Here is a 23,972-nt window from a genome sequence, read left to right as displayed (position 1 = left end):
ATCTATCTATCTATCTATCTATAAACTGCTTTAATCTATCTATCTATCTATCTATCTATCTATCTATCTATCTATCTATCTATCTATCTATCTATCTATCTATCTATCTATCTATCTATCTATCTATCTATCTATCTATCTATCTATCTATCTATCTATAAACTGCTTTAATCTATCTATTTATCTATCTATCTATCTATCTATCTATCTATCTATCTATCTATCTATCTATCTATCTATCTATCTATCTATCTATCTATCTATCTATCTATCTATCTATAAACTGCTTTAATCTATCTATCTATCTATCTATCTATCTATCTATCTATCTATCTATCTATCTATCTATCTATCTATCTATCTATCTATCTATCTATCTATCTATCTATCTATCTATCTATAAACTGCTTTAATCTATATCTATCTATCTATCTATCTATCTATCTATCTATCTATCTATCTATCTATCTATCTATCTATCTATCTATCTATCTATCTATCTATCTATAAACTGCTTTATCTATTTATCTATCTATCTATCTATCTATCTATCTATCTATCTATCTATCTATCTATCTATCTATCTATCTATCTATCTATCTATCTATCTATCTATCTATCTATCTATCTATCTATCTATCTATAAACTGCTTTAATCTATCTATCTATTTATCTATTTATCTATCTATCTATCTATCTATCTATAAACTGCTTTAATCTATCTATCTATCTATCTATCTATCTATCTATCTATCTATCTATCTATCTATCTATCTATCTATCTATCTATCTATCTATCTATCTATCTATCTATCTATCTATCTATCTATCTATCTATCTATCTATCTATCTATCTATCTATCTATCTATCTATCTATCTATCTATCTATAAACTGCTTTAATCTATCTATCTATCTATCTATCTATCTATCTATCTATCTATCTATCTATCTATCTATCTATCTATCTATCTATCTATCTATCTATCTATCTATCTATCTATCTATCTATCTATCTATCTATCTATCTATCTATCTATCTATCTATCTATCCATCCATCCATCCATCCATCAACTGTTTTTATCTATCTATCTATCTATCTATCTATCTATCTATCTATCTATCTATCTATCTATCTATCTATCTATCTATCTATCTATCTATCTATCTATCTATCTATCTATCTATCTATCTATCTATCTATCTATCTACCTCTTTCTATCTATCTATCTATCTATCTATCTATCTATCTATCTATCTATCTATCCATCATGCTAACAACATGCTAATTCATGCTAGAATCATGCTAGAATCATGCTAGTCACATGCTAATTCATGCTAGAATCATGCTAGTCACATGCTAATTCATGCTAGAATCATGCTAGTCACATGACAATTCATGCTAGAATCATGCTAGTAACATGCTAATTCATGTTAGAATCATGCTAACAACATGCTAATTCATGCTAGATTCATGCTAGTAGCATGCTAATTCATGTTAGAATCATGCTAACAACATGCTAATTCATGCTGGAGTCATGCTAGTAACATGCTAATTCATGCTAGAATCATGCTAACAACATGCTAATTCATGCTAGAATCATGCTAGTCACATGCTAATTCATGCTAGAATCATGCTAGTCACATGCTAATTCATGCTAGAATCATGCTAACAACATGCTAATTCATGCTAGAATCATGCTAGTAACATGCTAATTCATGTTAGAATCATGCTAACAACATGCTAATTCATGCTAGATTCATGCTAGTAGCATGCTAATTCATGTTAGAATCATGCTAACAACATGCTAATTCATGCTGGAGTCATGCTAGTAACATGCTAATTCATGCTAGAATCATGCTAACAACATGCTAATTCATGCTAGAATCAAGCTAGTCACATGATAATTCATGCTAGAATCATGCTAACAACATGCTAATTCATGCTAGAATCATGCTAGTAACATGCTAATTCATGCTAGAATCATGCTAGTAACATACTAATTCATGCAAGAATCATGCTAACAACATGCTAATTCATGCTAGAATCATGCTAGTAACATGCTAATTCATGCTAGAATCATGCTAACAACATGCTAATTCATGCTAGAATCGTGCTAAATCATGCTAAAATCTTGCTAGTAACATGCTAATTCATGTTAAAATCATACTAGGTACATGCTAATTCATGCTAGAATCATGCTAACATCATGCTAATTCATGCTAGAATCATGCTAACAACATGCTAATTCATGCTTGAATCATGCTAGTCAAATGCTAATTCATGCTAGAATCATGCTAGTCAAATGCTAATTCATGCTAGAATCATGCTAACAACATGCTAATTCATGCTAGAATCATGCTAGTAACATGCTAATTCATGCTAGAATCATGCTAGTAACATACTAATTCATGCTAGAATCATGCTAACAACATGCTATATCATGCTAGAATCATGCTAGTAACATGCAAATTCATGCTAGAATCATGCTAACAACATGTTAATTCATGCTAGAATCGTGCTAATTCATGCTAAAATCATGCTAGTAACATGCTAATTCATAGTGGAATCGTTCTAAAAACATGCTAATTCATGCTAGAATCATGCTAACAACATGCTAATTCATGCTAGAATCATGCTAGTAACATGCTAATTCATGCTAACAACATGCTAATTCATGCTAAAATCATGCTAGTAACATGCTAATTCATGCTAGAATCATGCTAGTAACATACTAATTCATGCTAGAATCATGCTAACAACATGCTATATCATGCTAGAATCATGCTAGTAACATGCTAATTCATGCTAGAATCATGCTAACAACATGTTAATTCATGCTAGAATCGTGCTAATTCATGCTAAAATCATGCTAGTAACATGCTAATTCATAGTGGAATCGTTCTAAAAACATGCTAATTCATGCTAGAATCATGCTAACAACATGCTAATTCATGCTAGAATCATGCTAGTAACATGCTAACAACATGCTAATTCATGCTAAAATCATGCTAGTAAAATGCTAATTCATGCTAGAATCATGCTAACAACATGCTATTTCACGCTAGAATCATGCTAATAATATGCTAATCTATCTATCTATCTATCTATCTATCTATCTATCTATCTATCTATCTATCTATCTATATTTTCATACTTTTTAAAACTGTTTAAACTAAATAAACTATTACCGTCAGGCTTTCACAAGCCAGCCTCAAAGTTTGTTCTCAAACTTTAAGAATCTAGTTACAGATGTTTTAATTAATTTAAATTACTCATCAATTCATTAGCTGCACGTATCAGTGTTTTCTCAAAAAAATCCAGAAAATTAAACGTTGCAAAAATGACTTTGAAGTTAATTTATTTTTATCTCAATGAAAGCATATCTAAAATGATGATTAATCATATTTTATATTAATATCTCTCTTCTTTTAATAATTCATTTTTACCAAATTAACATTTTAAATAGCCTTAGAAATGAGATAAAGAAAATCATTTAATTAGAAATATGTAAATAATAAAAGGTGATGCAGTGGCGCAGTAGGTAGTGCCCCGGCCTCACAGCAAGAAGATCGCTGGGTCAGTTGGTGTTTCTGTGTGGAGTTTGCATGTTCTCCCTGCATTCATGTGGGCTTCCTCCGGATGCCCCGGTTTCCCACCAGTCCAAAAACATGCGGTACAGGTAAATTGGGTGGGTTAAATTGTCCGTAGAGATGGGTTGTGGTTGGAAGAGCATTCGCTGCGTAAAACATGTGCTGGATATGTTGGCAGTTCATTCCGCTGTGGCAAACAAAAAAATTAATAAAGGGACTAAGTCGAAAAGAAAATGAATAAATGAATGAATAAATGATATCAATCCATCTTTTTTTTCTTTAGCTTGTCTGTGAAGAGGTGAATGTGGACAGATTTTATCCTGTCTTATATCCAAAGGTAAGCTGAAGCAATAACATCAAAAACAAATGAACAAGTAATTTTCAGCCTCTGACCTTCATCTGCAACCCTGTTTCAAGGCTTCAAGACTCATCGTGACCTTCGATGAGCACGTCATCAGCAACAACTTCAAGTTTGGAGTTATTTACCAAAAGTTTGCCCAGGTTAGAATAACATTCAGTGTTGTTATGCTTTTCTTTTACTATATAATACAATCTAAATTTTTCTTGCATAAGGGACAAAATCTAGCAAACATACTTTAAAAAGGGTTTCATTTTACACTGACCTTATTCAGCTCCAAGACAGTCTGATGTACAAATAAATGTTTATATTTACTTTATTTAAAATTTGTGACTTTAATTCAACGGTTAGACTTTAATAGTGTACATTCATGACACATGACTAATTGTTGAATCACCATGCTTCATTTATTGAACACATTGACTCTTCTGCAGACATCAGAAGAGGAGCTGTTCGGAAACAACGAGGAAAGTCCAGCTTTTGTTGAGTTTCTGGAGTTCCTGGGAGAGAAGATTGATCTTCATGATTTTAAAGGGTACAGACGTCAGTTATTTCACATGGTTCACAAAACAGGACTTTCTGTTCAACCACACACAGCACATTTTTGAGTCTTTGTAGAGGTTTTAGTAAAAACGTGTAATATTATAATCTGCTACAATCTGACATCATACATCACTGCTTCTGGGTCCCATCGCTTTGTCAGATTGCCAAAAGCAAACGTTTTTCATTTTCCTTCAGCTTTGTTCCTTTATTTACACAGCGGTTGCACTTTCAGCTGCAACCCAGCACTGGGAAAAATCCATACACACCTATTCACACACATATACTACGGCCAATTTAGCTTATTCAATTCACCTGTATCGCATGTCTTTAGACTTGTGTAGGAAATCAGAACACATCGAGAACATGCAAACTCCACACAGATTGCCAACTGACCCAGTCGAGAGTCGAAGCAGCGACGTTCTTGCTGTGAGGTGACAGTGCTAACCACTGAGCCACCGTGTCGCCCCCAAAAGCATCCAACATATATTTATTTTTACATTAAAATATAATAGGCCTAATATAATATTTTTTATTTTACTTGAAAATACAAAAGATTGTGTGGTATAGTATTTTTAAGATGCTTTATTACATTTTAAATGTTACAATCACAACGATCTTGCTTCTACAAGATGTTTTTGTTTATGTGAAATATACTTCATTCTCAAATTATACCTTGTTTATGTTTTATTCAAATTAATAATTGTATACTTTTTTCTGGGTGGGGGTGGTTTTCTGCGCTCTTTGCAATATCGATGCTGAAATAATATATTGAGCATGCCTAAATGGTATTGATAAATGTTACAGTATGCTATAATAGTAATTGAAAATATTAAGCATTTTGAAAATTATGATTGTAATGTTTATATACCCATGCCAAATATCAAATGGTCAGACTGTGATTCATATTTTATAATTGTTTAAGTATTGGTGGATGCAGCAAAACTGTATGATTCTGTAAAAGATTCAGTTTAATGTGTCATTTTATTAATCAGCTATTGAGATTTAACAAGCAGATTGCTTTTTATGAAATTGGGTGTCTGGTTTATTGGAATATTTGAGGTTGAACAGATGAATGAAGGCATTTTGTTTTTATGATACAGTTTTCGTGGTGGCCTGGATGTGACACATGGCCAGACAGGAACCGAGTCGGTGTATGTTAACTTTCACAATAAAGAGATCATGTTCCACGTGTCCACCAAACTGCCCTACACTGAAGGAGATTCACAGCAGGTAAGACCGAAATTTTTGTATAATATATATTTTTTGCATTCAAATTCGAAACAGTTGTTATGCTCGCAAACCTTGCACACAGACTGCAAAATAATTCACAGAATGATACAAAATGGAGTCTTTAAGTAGTGGAGATGATTTTGTTGTCTTCTCCTTGCTTAACAAAAAAAAAGAAAGTGAAAATATGTGGTCTATCCCATGCTTAGATTGCAGAGAGAGGAAGCCAAGTTCCACCTCTTTATTAAAGAGCTGCAGGATTATCCCGACCCGGTCAAAATTTACTTCAGGATGTCAGTTGCTCAGTTTAATACTTTGCTAGCACATATTAAAAAAAGACCACCAATTTCCCTGAACCAAATGATCCCGAATAGAGACTGGCAGTTAGTTTAATCTACGGAGACGCAGATATACTAACATACAATAAATCACAAAACATTTGGATTATATACTTATCATAAAGGGTTTTGTGTTGCGAGACCAAGTGGATTAGTTTTTCCGACCCCAATTTGGATGTTGAAAACACCTATCAAAATACCTTTTCATATACAAAAAAAAAAAGGAAAACTCAATCCCGCACAGTGGCTCAGTGGTAAGTACTGTCGCCTCAGAGCAAGAAGGTCGCTGGTTCGAGTCCCGGCTGGGCAAGTTGGCATTTCTGTGTGGAGTTTGCATATTCTTTCCATGTTGGCATGGGTTTCCTCTGGGTGCTCCGGTTTCCCGCAGAGTATAAAGACATGTGCTATGGGTGGATTGAGTAAACAAAATTGTCCGTAGTGTACTGTATGTATGTGTGTGTGAATGTGACGGTGTATGGGTGTTTCCTAGTACTGGTTTACAGCTGGAAGGGGATCCGCTGTATCCCTTATATATAAGGGACTAAGCCGAAGGAAAATTAATGAATAATAATTTGCAAAACGATGCAAAATGGAGTCTTTAAGTAATGAGATGATTTTGTTGTCTTGTCATGGAAATATTGGGTCCATCCCATTCTTAGATTGCAGAGAGAGGAAGCCGAGTTCCACTGCTTTATAAAAGAGCTGTGGGATTATCCCAACCTAGTCAGAATTTACTTCAGGATTTCTGTTGCTCAGTTTGATACTTCGCTAGCAATAATGGAAGCACAATAAAAGGAAGACCACCAAATTTTTTTCACCAATTGATTCACAACAGAGACTGGCAGTTTATCTAAGCTACGGAGACACAGATGGACAAGCAAACAGACACACAGTGTGCGCACACACCAAACTGTGCTGACAAACTAACATACAATAAACCACATAACATTTGAATTATATGCTTATCATAAAGGACTTTGTGTTGCAAGATCAAGTGGATTAGTTTCTGCGACTCCATTTTGGATGTTGCCTTTCACTTGTACGGCGGCCCTAAATTGTCAAATCACCTCGCAAAATGGCTTTTCGGATGCAAAAAAATGGAAAAATCAAACCCGATTAGATTTTTCTTATGCTGGATAAAAACTACGGAGGTAGTGTGCCAATACAATTGACACAACATAAGGTAATACCTTACAACAATGATACCTCACTTTACGGTAAGGTATCATTATGGCTTGTTTCCACTGAGTGGTTCACTAAAGTATGATACTCATTTATTTCCATTTTCACTGTCAGAAGTACCAAAATAGTGAACAGTAGCGTACCGCTTTTTTGGGACCCTTTTAAATGGTACTAATATAATGGTAACAATCTCAGATGCTGTTTTATACCACAGTCAGTGTCAGTTTTGGGATATTACTGTAGCCTCTCAGTAAAGCTTGGCCACTGCTGACCAACAGCATGCTCTGTTAATTAGAGAGCAAACCACACCGTGCAAACGACTGATCCTCAAAGCCATCTGTTATCATGAGCGTTTGCTGAGCTCAGAGAGAAAACATCACCTGCGGGTTTCAGCACAGACTGAGTGAAACAACAGCGGTCACTAAAGCACACCCTTTGCAGTATGGCCTTTCACAGGCCACAGAGAACATATGGGTGCAGATTCATCTCCTGCTGCTTTTAAAGTCCGTCACAGATCAAATTTGAAATATTTGTTCGAATATATTAGTCCTAAGATTATCTATAAGTTACCCTGCTCGAAACAAAATCAACTACAGGTTGTCAACAAGTTACGCCCCCTTCATGTTACGCCTCTGTCTTGCAGTCCGCAGACGACCCTACTCTTTGAAACAGTGGGTCATTTTATGAAGCAGTTTGTTCAGTTGTTTCTCTCATCACTATCCTGACTGGCAGAGCTGTGATATAAACAAAAGCCTATTGGTTGCTATTAAAGATAGGAGGAGCTACTCAATATTTCCTGCCCTGTCGAAATTACGTCGCAAATGAAACAAAGATGTGCATTTCAGGTTATTTCAGGGAATCTTTAATCGCTTTAGTATGAGATACATGATGCTATATAGAGACATGCTAATGGTCTGCAGACTGGCACACACAAATTTGTTTTAGCCTTAAAATGATTTGCTTCAATCTAAAAACATTGTTTTCGCTGTGATGTTTGCCAAAGGGCTGCAATCATCTTTCAGCATGTCTGATGAATTTCCTGAACACTTTGATGAGGGAGACAAGCAGTTTTCTTTTGAACTGGCGAATGTCTATGAACTAGTTTTCTGTTTTGACAGTGCTCTCTAATACGTATTTATGAGCAAGCTGTGAAGACGAGCGAACGCACTGAGGAAAGCTAATCGGATAAACCTTTGAAGCTTTATTGGAGATAAATCTGACACCCTGCTGAATGCTAATACTCTTTGTTGCGATGTTAAATCAAGTATAAATTTAATTATTGTTCTTAAATTCGAGGCTTAGACATAATTGGTGTAATAAAACACAAATGGGCTGGCGGTGTGCGTACTGTATAATATTAGGATCCAATATTGTACTTTTGGGGAAAATCTCACAAAACATAGCAAGGGCAGACCAAGTCGTATTTGACCACAAAATTAAATAAAAACTCAACAGGTTAACATTTTTTTAATTATTTCATTCTGTATCTATTGTTTTTTTTTTTTTTTTCTTGACCGATTCCCCATTTATGGTGTATGGCCTGAGCAAATGTTATTGCTTACTAACACTAATAACCAATGTTTATTTTAGCGTAGCCAGCTGTAATTAAATTAAATTTAAATTTTCTTTATGTTTAATTTTTTTTATTTAAATAGTTTTTTATTAGTTTACAAAAATATGGAAAAACATGGGTAAATTGTTGTAAGATAAAAAAAATAATAGCTAATTTCTTTAAATGTAATTTAACACACATAATTATAACAAAAACTATATGGCAACATTAGGCATGAGAATGGTATAAAATAAAGGCGCCATATCCAGCAAACTTCCCAGTAACCACAATAAACTAAAAAAGTTGAAAAAAAAAACACCTTATGCCTCTTCAGAGTGGCGCTGTACACATTTTTAATCTGTATATCCAGCATTTTGCATTCTGATGAGCTCTACATAGTTGTGCTTAGTAATGCATGCAGAAAACAAACTTGTACGACTGGCTTAGACTTTTTTGTGTCTCTTGTTTTCAAAATAAGAGTCCCACATACATGGTACGATGGTACGTTTTTTAAAATTTGACGTTTTTAAAAAATTAGGTAGGAAAATTGTGCCCTGTGAGCAATGCAACAGTCTTCATTGTGGTTAGATTGGCCTGTTTTCACCAGGGTTTTACACTGGCATAATTTAAATAAAAACAAGGAAACAATGCTGTTTGAGGCTCACGGTATGACCATATCCATGTACCAAACTTATTATTCGACTATGCCTATATAGGTATATCCAGGTTTTCTTTATAGGGCATCTTTAAAATTAAAGAGGTATAAAAGTGCTGATTCCTTTTTGATCATAAATTTTCAAAGAGCATGGTCAATTTACTTTTAAGTTTAGGTTTCGGTTCTGGCTGGTCTGCTCAAAGAAGTGAATCTGTTGGGTTGCACAGACCTTACGGGCAGCTTCCTCTTCTTACTTTTGTTTTCTTGCTCTGACTTGATTTCAGCTCCAGAGGAAGAGGCATATAGGAAATGACATTGTGGCCATTGTGTTTCAAGAAGAAAACACACCGTTTGTACCTGATATGATTGCATCCAACTTTCTTCATGCTTATGTGGTGGTGCAGGTGGAGAACGCCTGCACTGAGAACGTCCTCTATAAGGTAATTAATCCTGTTTTATTCATGCACACTAAAGTCTTGCATCTTAGTCATAAGAATGCTTTATTTTGCCAATATAATATATGCAGGGTTACCTACAGATATGCTTTCCTGGAATCTGTCATAATGTGTTTTGTGTTATCGTAGGTGTCTGTAACAGCAAGAGACGATGTGCCTTTTTTTGGTCCAGCTCTGCCAGATCCAGCTGTCTTTAAAAAGGTGCCTATTTTCACTCTGCTTTCATGTCATTTGACCAGCTCCGCATGACATCATTGCTCTGTATTTCTGCAGAATTGAAAGTGAAATCACTCTGATTGAAACTGAGTTGATTGAATGATGCATTGAAGTTCAATACATCGTTCTGTGTGTCATTCCCCCACTGATGCCTATATAAGTGTTTCATCTTAATAATTATGCATTCAGATCAATACTTTTTCAACCCATGCTGTATTCATAGATCAGTTTTAATGTATTGAAATATTACTAAAATAAAATAATTAGTTAAAATTCATCATATTTAAATAACTTTTAATTGCTTTAGCTAGATTTTAGGGTAAAAATTTTTACAGAAAATTTGGCTAAAAAATTAAATATTAAATGTAAAATGATAATGAGCAACATGATTAAATATAGAAGTTACTTAGTTAGATTATAGTTATATTAATGATATAATCAATAAAATAAGCAGTATTTAAAAATTCTACTGCAAATATATTTTATTTTACCCTATTTTAAAGACATTTGGCGTCACATTGGTGTATACGTTGTATATTCATTAATTCTTTAATTTTCTTTTCAGCTTAGTCCCTTTATTAATCAAGGGTCGCCACAGTGTAATGAATCCTCAACTTATCCAGCATATGATTTACACAGCAGATGCCCTTTCAGTCATAACACAACACTGGAAAACACCCATACACTTTCGCATTCACACACATACACTACGGCCAATTTAGCTTATTCAATTCACCTATATCCCATGTCTTTAGACTCCACACAGAAATGCCAACTGACCCAGCCGAGGCTCAAACCAACGACTTTCTTGCTGTGAGGCGATTGTGCTACCCACTGCGCTATCATGACGCCCACATTATATATTATAATTATCTAAAATATTTTACAACTGTGTTCAGAAATCTATAAAATAGGCTACCAGTAAAAATAAATGAAATGAACATTTATAATTGTTATAAACATGCATTTTCGTGCCCATTACTCCACAACAAATGATTTAAATTCAATAGTTTTCAGAACAGAAATAGCTATGAAAAACAGTATAAAATAAACAGAAATGTATTCAAGCAAAAGCGAAACTAGTTGTGTGTGACAAGTACTTGTTAAGAGCATTGTCATGTTTCTTTCATTTGATATCAGTGTCAATGTGTGCATTTTTTGCCTGCTTGACATCAATTAAACTATATATATATATATATATATATATATATATATATATATATATATATATATATATATATATATATATATATATATATATATATATATATATATATATATATTTATATATAATCACTTTTAAACCATATTTACAGGTGATAAAATATGAATAAAAGGATGATATAAAAATTGCACATGCAATTACAGTATGTATGATATATGTAATGATGTAATGTGTGTATTTATATAATGCATTTGTCATGTATGGCCATACACCCAAAGCGCTTCACAATCATAAGGGGGGTTTCTCCACACCACCACCAGTGTGCAGCATCCACTAGGATGATGCGACGGCAGCCACAGGACGACAGTGCCAGTGCACTCACCACACACCAGTTATTGGTGGAGAGACAGTGATAGAGCCAATTCAGTGGATGTGGATGATTGGGAGGCCATGATCGGTAATGGCCAATGGAGGGAATTTGGCCAGGGCACCGGGGTTACACCCCTACTCTTTACGAGAAGTGCCATTGGATTTTTTAAATGACCACAGAGAGTCAGGACCTCAGTTAAATGTCTCACTGGAAAGGCGCACACTTACAGTGTAGTGTCTCCTTCACTTTTACTGCTGCATTAGGACTCACACAGACTGCAGGTTGAGCGCCCCCTGCTGGCCTCACTAACAACACTTCCAACTGCAAGCTAGTTTTCTCATGTGGTCTCCCATCCAGGTACTGACCAGGCTCAGCCCTGCTTAGCTTCAGTGAGTAACTGGTCTTGGGCTGCAGGGTGATATGGCTGTGGCTGAATTTGAGTATTTGAATATGAATTTGTCAACCAACAAATAGTAGCAGATTGCAGAATTGGCATATAATTAACTGCTGCATCAAATGAAATTGAGTCTACCTGTTCTTTGTATTCTTCTGATTTGCCCTCATTGTGTTTTTCAGAGTTCAGAATTTCATGAATTCCTCTTGACCAAACTGATCAATGCTGAATATTCCTGTTATAAAGCAGAGAAGTTTGCCAAGCTTGAGGTAAGAAGCCCATAGATGTGTGTGTGTGTGTTGTGTGTATAGGAGCTTCAGCATGTGTGCTGCATTCAGATGCTTTATTGTTGTTCAGGAAAGAACGCGTTCGGCTCTGCTGGAGACTTTATATGAGGAGCTGCATATGAACAGCCAGTCCATGATGGGTTTAGGTGGAGACGACGACAAGCTGGAGAATGGAGGAGGAGGAGGAGGATTCTTCGAGTCTTTCAAGGTAGAGTACACTTATAATGAGATGGCATTTGCTAACGTGAATTAAAAAGAGTGTGTGTAGAATTCAGAAACCTGTTATTAGTGATTATCACCAGCGGACATTAAGGGAATTACAGCCTGCAAACTATTGCTCATGTCTGTAACATAAAAGAGTCTGGATATACTCTCAGTGAAGTTTCTTTTTTGTTCTTTGATTAGACGTAAAAAGAAGTGGGAAATACTTTGAGTATACACTGATATACAGCTAAATCACTAGAGAAAAAAGGATTAAAAGATTAAGAGGGAATTTTAATTCTTAGTTTCACTAAACATATGATTTATAGTTATTTTATAGTATTTTATTTAACTACTAATGATAATTTCTTTCCAAATTTAACGACAACATTGTGATTTTGAGCTTTTTATGATTTGAGCATTTTCACTAAATTATGTGTTTGATTAACTGATTATTTTTTTTATTACTAAGAAAAAATAATATATATATATATATATATATATATATATATATATATATATATATATATATATATAATTTTATTTATATGTATTTATTGTATATATATATATATATATATATATATATATATATATATATATATATATAAATAAATATATATGTATAAATATATATGTGTGTGTGTGTGTATTATAAATATTTGTTTGTTTATTTTTATGTATTTATATTTTATTTGTACTTATTTATATTTATTTTTTATTTTATTTTTTTTTTTATTTATTTATGTATTTATAAATATTATTTATTTATTTATATGTTTACGTTTTACTTTAAACCCCTACCTAGAAAATCTAAAACCAGTTTATCCAGAGAAACTAAGCATTTTTTAAAGTGGTCTAAAAACAGCATACAATTTAAATAAAAATTTTTTTTTATAACATAACATGTATTTGCTGCTAAATGTAATTAATTTAATGAAAGTTAATTGAAATCACAAAATTGTGTACTGTTAATTTAAAACAAGCATTATTATATCTCTCAAACTACATTGTGCTACTGTTTTAATGAAAGGTGAAATCAGGCACGTAGCTAACAGTCTTTATCTAAGAGTTTGTACACCGACATTTTGGCAATGTTTGCATTTTAAAACTTGCATAATGTCATGTCTCCTTGTCCTTCACCGTTTCCAACGCTCCTATTTCTCGTTGAAGCAGTTGTAGTGCCCTCTAGTGTTTCATTGCAGTGATGCACACGTCTTGTGTATTTTCCTCTTTCCAGCGAGTAATCCGCAACAGAAGTCAGTCTATGGATGCTATGGGCCTCAGTAACAAGAAACCACACACTGTCTCCACAAGCCACAGTGGAAGCTTTACCCACAATCCTCCAGAAACCCCCAAAACACCTGGCATTGTGAGTATGAACACTCTTCTCAATGTCAAGACACTTTAAAGTTGTTAAAGACACAACAACTTTATTAAAAAAATAAATGCAGGCTGTCACGAAATGCCCCTAAACACCCGGCTGTGTCACAGCTGGCTTGTGTGGAGTGGATTTGACCTCTGATGCTCGTGTCTTCATGCCACATCTGTGCTGATGGTAGACCAGGCCTTCTCCTGCCAGTTCTGATCTCCATCATTTTACCATTAAAAAAGAAAAAAGCCGATGTGTTATCAGATCTCTTGATCCGTCTAGATGGAGGTCGGTGGAACAGATGGGGCTCTCCACAAGTCACAGTCTCTTCTCCATTGCTAGGAAAACAAGGGCAATAAATGAGAGCCTCTCGTGATGACAGGTTGACATAACAGTCCATTAGCCATTAGTGTGAGAGGATTTGCAACAACTGTGCTCCTTTTATGCAGTTTTAAAGGTTCCTGAGAGCGTTCTTATAGTGAAAAGTATCTTATAGTAGGTTTACATCTATTCAAAGTCATAAAACACTTCTGTTTTCATAATGTACAGTGCATCTGGAAAGAATTCATAGTGTGCTTCTTTTTTTCTACATGTTTTAATGGTACAGCCTTATTCCAAAATGGGTTCAATTCCTTTGTTTTCTCAAAATTCTACACACAATACCCCAGAATGGCAATGTGAAAAAAGAGTTTTTGAAATTGTTGCAAATTTATTAAAAATAAAAAACCTGAAAAATCACGTACATATGTATTCACAGCCTTTGCTAAATACTTTGTTGATGCACCTTTTACAGCCTCAAGTCTTTTTGAAAATGATGTCTCTCAAGCTCTATCAGGTTGGATGGGAAGTAACGATGTACAGTCATTTTCAGATATCTCCAGAGATGTTTAATGGGATATTTTGGCTGAACCGTCGCCCCAGTCTGAGGTCAAGAACACTCTGAAGCAGGATTCATTTAGGTTGTCTCTGTACATTGCTGCACTCATCTTTCCAAGGAAAATCTTTGGCTAATTTCAGGCAGGGAGTGACTTCTATCTGGCCACTCTACCATACAGACCTGATTGGTGGATTGCTGCACAGATGGTTGTCCTTCTGTAAGGTTCTCCTCTCTCCACAGAAGAACGCTAGAGCTCAGACAGAGTGAGCGATGGGTTAATGATCCTTCCTGACTAAGGCCCTTCTCCCCCGATCCCTCAGATTAGATTGCCGGTCAGCTCTAGGAAGAGTCCTGGTAGTTCCAAACATCTTCCACTTACAGATGACGGAGGCCACTGTGCTCATTGGAACTTTCAGAGCAGCAGAAGTTTTTCTGTAACCTTCCCCAGCCTTGTGCCTAAAGACAATCCGGTCTCGGAGGTCTGCAGACAATTCCTTTGTCTTCATGCTTGGTTTGTGCTTTGACATGCACTGTCAAATGCACTTTTCAGCTTTTTTATTTGTAATAATTTTGCAGCAATTTCAAAAACTCTTTTTTTTCACATTGTCATTATTGGGTATTGTGTGTAGAATGTTGAGGAAATCAATTAATTTAATCCATTTTGGAATAAGGCTATAACTTAAAAAAATGTGGAAAAAGTGAAGCTCTATGAATACTTTCCATAACCACTGTACATTGCATGATCAGCTCTCATGTTTCCATCCAAAGATGTTAATTAGACTTATGCGCAAAACTGCAATACCACATAAAACATTTGCAAATGAAGCAGCGTTTCCATCCGATGAGTCAATAAGAATAAAATTATCACTTCCTAATAAACCGGCACCAAATTCCATTTTCTTTTTGATATTTGATGTGGTTATTGTATAGTAAATGACTTGTGTGGGGTGACGCAGTTTTTCATGTGTCTGAATATTAAAACAGTTCTCTTGTGAATTGTCAGAGACTGAAATGGCCCCCTGCCAATTTGAGTTTGAGACCCCTGATCTGGGCTGTTTCCACTTCAAGGTTAAATGCACATATCTGATCTGCATTTACAATAGAGAATAATTACAGAAATGACGAATGTAGGAATAATAAAGAAATAATAAATCAGTTAATCAACAACTCTGATGATACTGAAAGGCCTGTCTCCTTCTCTCTGTTTTTACAATATAAGAACACTAAAAAGTTGTTCTTGTGTTATTCAGAGGCTCCTTACGGAACTTGAGGTGAAGTGCTTGCATGGAAATAAAAAATGTAGTGAATGATAAATGAATACGTAATCTGAATCAAGCTCTGTTTTATTTTTGATTTCTTCACAGTCCCTGATTATTCCTGGAAAAAGTCCAACACGTAAGAAATCCGGTCCGTTCAGTTCCAGGAGGAGCAGCGCCATTGGGATTGAGAACATACAAGAGGTTCAGGAGAGAAGGTACAAAATTAAAGAAGTTTGAGTATTGGGGAAAGCCATGTTATGAGAAGATTCAGAACAACATGGTTTAATACAGTATTTAAAAATATGTAATGATTCATTTTATACAAACAATGGCTTGAAAACACTTATATTCATTTATTATACTTTATTATTATAATGCTTTTCATCATTATTATTATTAACTTGTACTGTGTTTCTAATTACATTTTGTCTTCTTAAAATTCATGCTTATTATTTGAAAATGTGAATTTAAAATAAGGCACTGTGGTATTATTAAAATGTATAAAGTTGTTTTGTTGTCTTGTTATGACAAAAACACAAAAATATAACAAAGGGTGTGTTGTGAGATCAGAAAGTGTTCTGTCCATTCAATGTCATAGTAACAAGTTCATTCAAAAGTTAAAACATCATGTACTGTAAGAAGTAATTAAGAAGAGTTCATCGTTTCAGTAGTCGAGAGGTGTCCCCGAGTCCACAGAGGTCATCTGATGGTGGACACATCGCTCAGGAATTTCGGCTAGACAACTCGTCCAATCAGAGCTCACCTGAGATGGCAACCACTAAGATCGGGTGAGCAGAGCATTACTAAAAACACTGACTTCTGTTTGCAAGCAGTCGCACACTAATGCAGGATCCAGTTTTAACCACAAAATTTATAATCTGATCTTTACATGCACTGTATATACATATAATAAGTAGTTTTTTATGTTTTTAAAAGTTACAAATACTAAAAAGAATCACACTGATCTCAAACAGCAAATGCAATACCTTATACTAGCTTTACACTAGTAATGCTTTGTTTTTAATGCTTTTTTTTAATTTAATTTTTTTATTTGTCATCAATACCTGTAACTAAATATCCTCATATTTGAGTTTCATGTTCATATGCAGTATGTAAATAGACCGACCTGAGGTTATGGCGCTTATTCAAAGGGAACAATTGCAGTTACTCATGAACCGCTCCTTGTTTACTCTTTATTATGCTTGGCACAAAACCACTCCTAACTGCAAATAACAGATATTCATTTATTGTGTTTGAGCTCAAACGATTATTAGACCTTTACTAGTTGTTCAGTGAGTCATTAGTTGCACAACAACTTTGAAGTAATAATCACTAATCATAATATTATGCAATAGCAAAATACAGCCCAAGCAACACCTTTCAACCACACGGATGAAGCAGCTGGTTTCTGTTATAAGTCTGATGGTGGCAGTTTGCTGGAGTTTTTGTGCTCTTCACTTTAAAAAAATAGTTTTTTTAAGAGTTAAACATTTGAGTTTTTTGATTGAGCATTTTTATTACATTCAGCTGATTTCTGCCATAATCACTTTTAGCTTAGCATAAATCACTGAATTGACTTAGACCATAAGTCTTTCGCTTAAACCACAGGTGTAAAACTCAGTTCCAAAAGGGCTGCAGCTCAGCACAGTTTAGTTCCAACCCTATTTAAACACACCTGATCAAACTAATTGAGTCCTTCAGGCTTGTTTGAAACCTACAGTCAAGTGTGTTGGAGCAGTGTTGGAACTAAACTGTGCAGGGCTTCGGCCCTTCAGGAATTGAGTTTGACACCCCTGCTTAAGATTTAAAAAAAAGAGTTTTGGTAATTTTCCCATGTAAAGCTTCACTCTTCTATGGTTGCATTGTCTACTAAGAACAACGGAAAATGAAAAGTTGCTATTTTCCAGGCTCATATTCAATTAAATTCAAATTTAATTAATCTTTATTTGTATAGCGCTTTTGCAATGTAGATTGTGTCAAAGCAGCTTCACATACAAGATTAAAGTGGAACAGGGTAGTTCAGTTTTCAGTGTTTAAGTTCAGTTCAGTTTAGCTCAATTCAGTGTGATTTAATAATCACTACTGAGAGTCCAAACACTAAAGAGCAAATCCATCGATGCGCAGCTCTACAGATCCCGAACCGTGCAAGCTAGTGGCAACAGTGGCTAAAAAACTTCACCAATATGGCTATGATATTGCTACAAACTATACTCTCATTTTGCCTTAATAATCAAGGAACTCTGCTGTCAAACCATGAAAATAGGCTTAGAGTTATTAAAGTAAAACATTTGAGTTTTAGCATTTTTGAATCCATTCAGCTGACTTGTGGCATAATCACTTTTAGCTTAGCTTAGCATAAATCATTGAATTCGACCATTAGCATCTCGCTTAATCATCTTTTACAAGAGTTTTGGTAATTTTCCTCTTTAAAGCTTCACTCTGCTATGGTTGCATTGTCTACTAAGAATGACGGAAAATGAAAAGTTGCTATTTTCCAGGCCGATATAGCTTGAAACTACACTCTCATTAAGGAACTCTGCTGCCGTACCATTAAAATAGACTTTGAGTTAATAGAGTTAAACATTTGAGTTTTAGCATTTTTAAATCCATTTAGCTGATTTCTGGCATAAGCGCTTTTAGCTTAGCTTAGCATAAATCATTGAATTGAATTAGATCATTAGCATCTTGCTTGAAGGAAATTAAAAAGAGTTTTGGTAATTTTCCTATGTAAAGCTTGACTGTTGTATGGCTGCATTGTCTACTAGGAACGACATAAAATGAAAAGTTGCTATTTTACAGGCCATTATGTCTAGGAACTATAATCTCATTCCCGAGTAATAATCAAGGAACTTTGGTGCCGTGCCATTACTGCAGCAGGGCCAATAATATTATGCAGCGCTGTGTCAAACATGTTCAATTATAATTAAAGATGATTTTATTCTCTTGCAAGAGGGTCAGACAGTCATACAGAAGCACAGGTTTCTGCAGTGTGTGACAAGGAAGGGAGGGTTTTCTACCGCTCATATTAATTATTCAAGGTTACATTACGGACATGCTGTACTTTTCAACACAAGACAAAGAAATTAACAAAAGTATGTCATATATCTCATGCTAGCACCCTGAAACCACATCTTCAGATACAGTAGAAACGCTAAATTTCATAAGCATCTAAGTTTGGGAAAAAAAAAAATTTCATCTACAACTGTTATCTAACTAGGGACTAATTTTGGGTGCTGCTTGTGCCTGTTGCAACCATGGTACAGCAGCAACGTAAACCTTTAACTATATCAGAGAAAAAAGTGCTGATGTGGATTTAAAATAGCATAAATAATGGTTAGTATCTCATGTTTATCTGACCTTCTGATCTGTGTGTGTGTGTGTGTGTGTGTGTGTGTGTGTGTGTGTGTGTGTGTGTGTGTGTGTGTTTGTAGTTCGGCCCTGTGCTGTCGAGCTCCATCTATCCCCGAGTCTCAGGATTTGTCTCGCTCCTCGTCCAATGCCAGCAGCTTTACCAGTGTAGTGGAGGATCATGAAGCGACAGAGGACTACGACACAGGACTGGTGAGGACACAAACACACACCACTTTCAACAATACATTATGCTCACACTTTATTTTACAGTGTGTGTACATCCATGACAATATACTGGGTTACATGATATCTGTGCATTGTATCAAGTACCTCAAATAAAGGTGCCATAGAATCATTGATACAATATGTTAAATTGTTCTCTGATATCTAAATAAAAAGGGACGTGGTAAGTGCAAAAATTATCCTGAAATGACTTTACATGTCAATTTCCAACCCTAAGAATGGGCCCCAATATAATTGGGGTTGGGTATCGTTTGGGGTTATTTCGAGACCGGTGCTAAATTGATACTTTTAAAACGGTACCGGTGCCAAAATGGTTCCTGAACCTATACTTTTTAGCCACAAAATTATTTTTACAAAAAATACATATTTTAATTATTATAATTGAACAATATAAATATGTATTTATAATAAGTTTAAAGTAAACATCCTGTAACGACCGGGGAGAGAGTGACAGATACAACTGAGGTAAGATCCAATATGCAGGTTTATTCAGCGTCAGGCAAGCAATGATCAAATCAGGTAGAAAGGTATGTGCAGGCAAATCTAAAATCGTAGTCGTAGTCGTAAATCAGGCAACAGGTCACAAGGCAGGCTAAACAAGAGAACAAGGAATACAAGGCTAAGGTCTGACACGGAGAAACAAGACAGGGAATGCCTTGTAATGTCACAATAAGTTAACAAGACTCGGTAAACTGGAAGGGTGCAAGAGTGGCTTATAAATGGTGTGCATTCAGTTTCTGACAGGGTTCAGCTGGTGAGTGCAATCAAGTTAGATGAATGAGCAGGCGTGCGTGTCTGGGAAAAGTGCATGTATGAATATGTAGTCCTGGGAAATGCGGAAGTGTAGTCCAGCGATCTCTGGAGAGCGATCGCTTTTTGTGTTACACATCCATTCATATATTAGATATTTAAGTTGCATTAATATATTTCTTTTGATTATATGTTTGTTAGCATGAATGCAAGATTTGCATTATGCTAATAACATTACATTAGTTTACTACTAACCTGTGGAAAGGCTCTCCTCAAGATCAGGGAGCACTTTTTTTCTGGGTTTGGGGCTTGTGACTACTTTTACATGGAAATCAGTGATCTAATGATTTGCCTTAATCTGAATAAGACAATAATATGATGCAGGTGTTTACATGAGTTGTTTTTTGATTGTTACACTCATGATTTCCAGTTAAATGTTATAGCACTTAGATTCATCAACGTCATTGTGTCACCACACTTTAAATGTTTCCTCTGCAGTTTGTGTCTGTGGTCCTTTAAGATAATCAAAACTCACTGTTTACATGGTAGACTCTTGATCAGAGTATTGGTGTTCATGTAAACATACTCATTGAAAATGCCAGATGATGTCACAAGCTGTCAAAGACAGTCCATTCCTCACCTTTAAGATGATTCCATGAGCCCTCACATTTCATAAGATCGACGTGTTTCTCCCCCTTACACGCAACTTTTGTAAAGCATCTGCTGCATATTGGTGTGTCACAATCCTTGCTTGTAAAATACAGCCATACTTTAGAATGCTTAGTTTACGTAAATTAGATGAATTATATGAATCAGAAGGAGGCGAAAGATTTGAATTTGACTCCTTTAAGAGACCATCTCTATTTATTAGCCACTTTTTTGTTGAACAATTGGACTTTGCAGTATGTTTATTTCTTAATATACACATTAAACTAACAAAAAATAGTTCCAGTTTCAAGGAGTTACTTTGGTCATACATTAATACAGCCTTCAGGTATTGTTTTCCTTACCTGGAACTAAAACCATTTGGAACATTTCTGTAAAATAAAATAAATAATAAAATAAAATAAAATTTAATGAAAAAAATAAAATTAAATTAACAATAAAATAAATTAAATACAAAAATTAAATTTAATTAAATTAAAAATCTAATAAATTAAAAATAACATTAAAATAAAATAACATTAAAATAAAAAAATGAAAATAAAATATAAAATCATTTAAAATAAATAAATAAAATAAATAATTTAATTTAAAAAAAAGGAAATAAAATTAAATAAATGTAATAATAATAATAATTCCTTACATTTAAATAGCGCTTTTCTGGGCACTCAAAGTGCTTCACACATAGGGGGAATCTCCTTATCCATTACCAGTGTGCAGCATCCACCTGGATGATGCGACGGCAGCCATTTTGCGCCAGACCGCACACCACACACCAGCTGATCGTTGGAAAGGAGAGTGATGAAGCCAATTATGATATGGGGATGGTTAGGAGGCCATGATGGACAGAGGCCAGTGGGCAAAACTGCAACGCTGCCGGAGTTAAACCTACTCCTATTCGAACATCCTGGAATTTTTAAGGACCACAGAGAGTCAGGACCTCGGTTTAACATCTCATCCGAAAGACGGCGCTCACTGAGCAGTATAGAGTCTCCATACCTATATATGGTATTAGGACCCACACAGACCGCAGGTTCAATAGGAAATATGGCAAATGATATGCACCCTTGGGTGTGCATGTTCATGATCCTCTGTGGATCATCAGGGCCTGTTTTTCACCGGGATTATACACTCATTGGATTTACATGCGAACAAGGAAGCAATGGTGTTTGTGGCTCACTGTATGTTACTTCCACATACTGAACTCTTATTATTCAGCTCTGCCTAGGTATATACAGGTTTTCATTCTATGGCACCTTTAAATGCAAGTACATAAGGCCACTGAATATAATGTGGGACCATGTAATAGATACTTAATATGTAAATACGAAACAGCACTATAAAAGAAAGTGCTACCTACATACCTCATGCTATATGTAAAGCAATTGTTTCAGTAGGTAGAACTCCTAACGGCAAACAAGACCATCTGCATTTAAATATCTGAATATATCTGCAGTCAAATGCATTTTGGTATTTGCATGTAATTGCCCGAACAGAAATATGGTTTGGCAGGACTGACTGCTTGAGCTGTTTGCATATGTTTTTTTTGTATTTTTTCTGGCATTCAGGAGAGTCTGTCTTCAGCCGGTACACCTCACAAACGAGATTCATTTCCATACAGCTCTGTGTGGTTGGAGGACGCTTCTGCTAGCTCCAGTCAGAGCAGTCCACATGGTGAGATCCAACAGACATTCATCTCCCAAGCAAATATTTGTGATTACACAATGATAAGATGTATGCTGAAGTTTGTGTGCAGAAACAGCTACTGGATTTAAGTGTTTATAAATGCTACATACAGTAGCGTGAATAGTAGACTGTGATAAGCTCAAGTGTTTGATTTGCTCAAGTGGCAAAAGGTGTAGATGCAGATGATGGTGCTTGCAGGTTTTAGTAGCTAAAAAAAAGAAGAATCTAATGAGTATACCACAGACAGACACCAGTGACACCTATTTGGAATTAGTGCGTATTTATATATATTTTATCAGTTTTTATTTTGAATTTGAGTAATTTTGATGAACTGATTCATGCAAGAGGCAGGTGCTATTATTGTATTATTTGTATAATTTTACATGTTTGATTGATATTCTGAATTCTTTTACATTTTTAAGTGTTTTAGTAATTTTTCATTTTAGGTACCACAACTTAAACAACTTTTTTTATTTAAATTTAATTTTATTTAAATTTAATTTGAATTCATTGAATTTTATTTATGACTTTATTTTTTAGCATTTTATATTTAATATTGTTTTATTTAATTTGCATAAATTTTATTCATTTTCATTTTTCTCATTTATGTTATATTTAATTAAATGTTATTTTTTATTTAATTTGTAAAAGTTATTTCATTTTTTACTAATAATTTAATTTTATATTATTTTACCTTTCTATTTTAACTTAATGTATTTATTTAATTTGTATTTTAAATTTAATTTAGTTTTATTTTATTACTTTATTTTATTGTAATTTAATTTGAATTTATTTTATTAATTACTTTATTTATTTTATATTTAATAATTTTTTATCACATTTTAAAATGTATTTTATATTTTTTCATTTAATTGTTTTATTTATTACTTATTTTTTATTATTTCATATTTCATATATTTGAATTTGAACTTAATTTAATTTTATTTAGTTTTATTTTTTATTTAATTTTATTTAAAATATTTTTTATTACTTTATTTTTTTATTTTATTTTTTATTTTCATTTATTTTGTTTCATGTTTTGTTTTATTAAATTTTTTTATTTATTACTTTTTATAATATTTGAGATAAAAAAAAATTCTTGTCTTTTATTTATTCATATATTTTATTTTCAATTTAATTTTTATTTTTAATACATTTTTTGTTTAATTTATTACTTTATTATATTTTTATTTTATTTATTACTTTTTACATTTTATTATATATAATTTTTTTG

General features: G+C 34.1%; 1 protein-coding gene across 50 annotated transcripts in view; it reads left to right on the top strand.

Annotated features, from left to right (window-relative positions):
- rap1gapb (RAP1 GTPase activating protein b) overlaps positions 1-23,972 on the top strand; it is a 186,213-nt gene that overhangs the window by 158,979 nt on the left and 3,262 nt on the right. For 28 of the 50 annotated variants that reach the window (XM_073954599.1, XM_073954611.1, XM_073954586.1 and 25 more), the window contains 13 exons: positions 3,878-3,931; positions 4,012-4,095; positions 4,387-4,487; positions 5,596-5,725; positions 9,734-9,889; positions 10,034-10,105; positions 12,232-12,318; positions 12,407-12,544; positions 13,778-13,909; positions 16,151-16,260; positions 16,714-16,833; positions 19,477-19,606; positions 22,621-22,726. In XM_073954599.1, coding sequence (XP_073810700.1) covers positions 3,878-3,931; positions 4,012-4,095; positions 4,387-4,487; positions 5,596-5,725; positions 9,734-9,889; positions 10,034-10,105; positions 12,232-12,318; positions 12,407-12,544; positions 13,778-13,909; positions 16,151-16,260; positions 16,714-16,833; positions 19,477-19,606; positions 22,621-22,726 — 1,420 coding nt within the window. The remainder of the gene's footprint in view (positions 1-3,877; positions 3,932-4,011; positions 4,096-4,386; positions 4,488-5,595; positions 5,726-9,733; positions 9,890-10,033; positions 10,106-12,231; positions 12,319-12,406; positions 12,545-13,777; positions 13,910-16,150; positions 16,261-16,713; positions 16,834-19,476; positions 19,607-22,620; positions 22,727-23,972) is intronic. The other 22 variants (XM_073954605.1, XM_073954592.1, XM_073954614.1 and 19 more) reach the window with 1 other exon arrangement.

Source organism: Danio rerio, chromosome 6, assembly GCF_049306965.1.
Source record: "Danio rerio strain Tuebingen ecotype United States chromosome 6, GRCz12tu, whole genome shotgun sequence".
In the NCBI taxonomy this organism is placed as follows: domain Eukaryota; kingdom Metazoa; phylum Chordata; class Actinopteri; order Cypriniformes; family Danionidae; genus Danio; species Danio rerio.
This window is presented reverse-complemented; position numbering and strand designations above follow the sequence as displayed.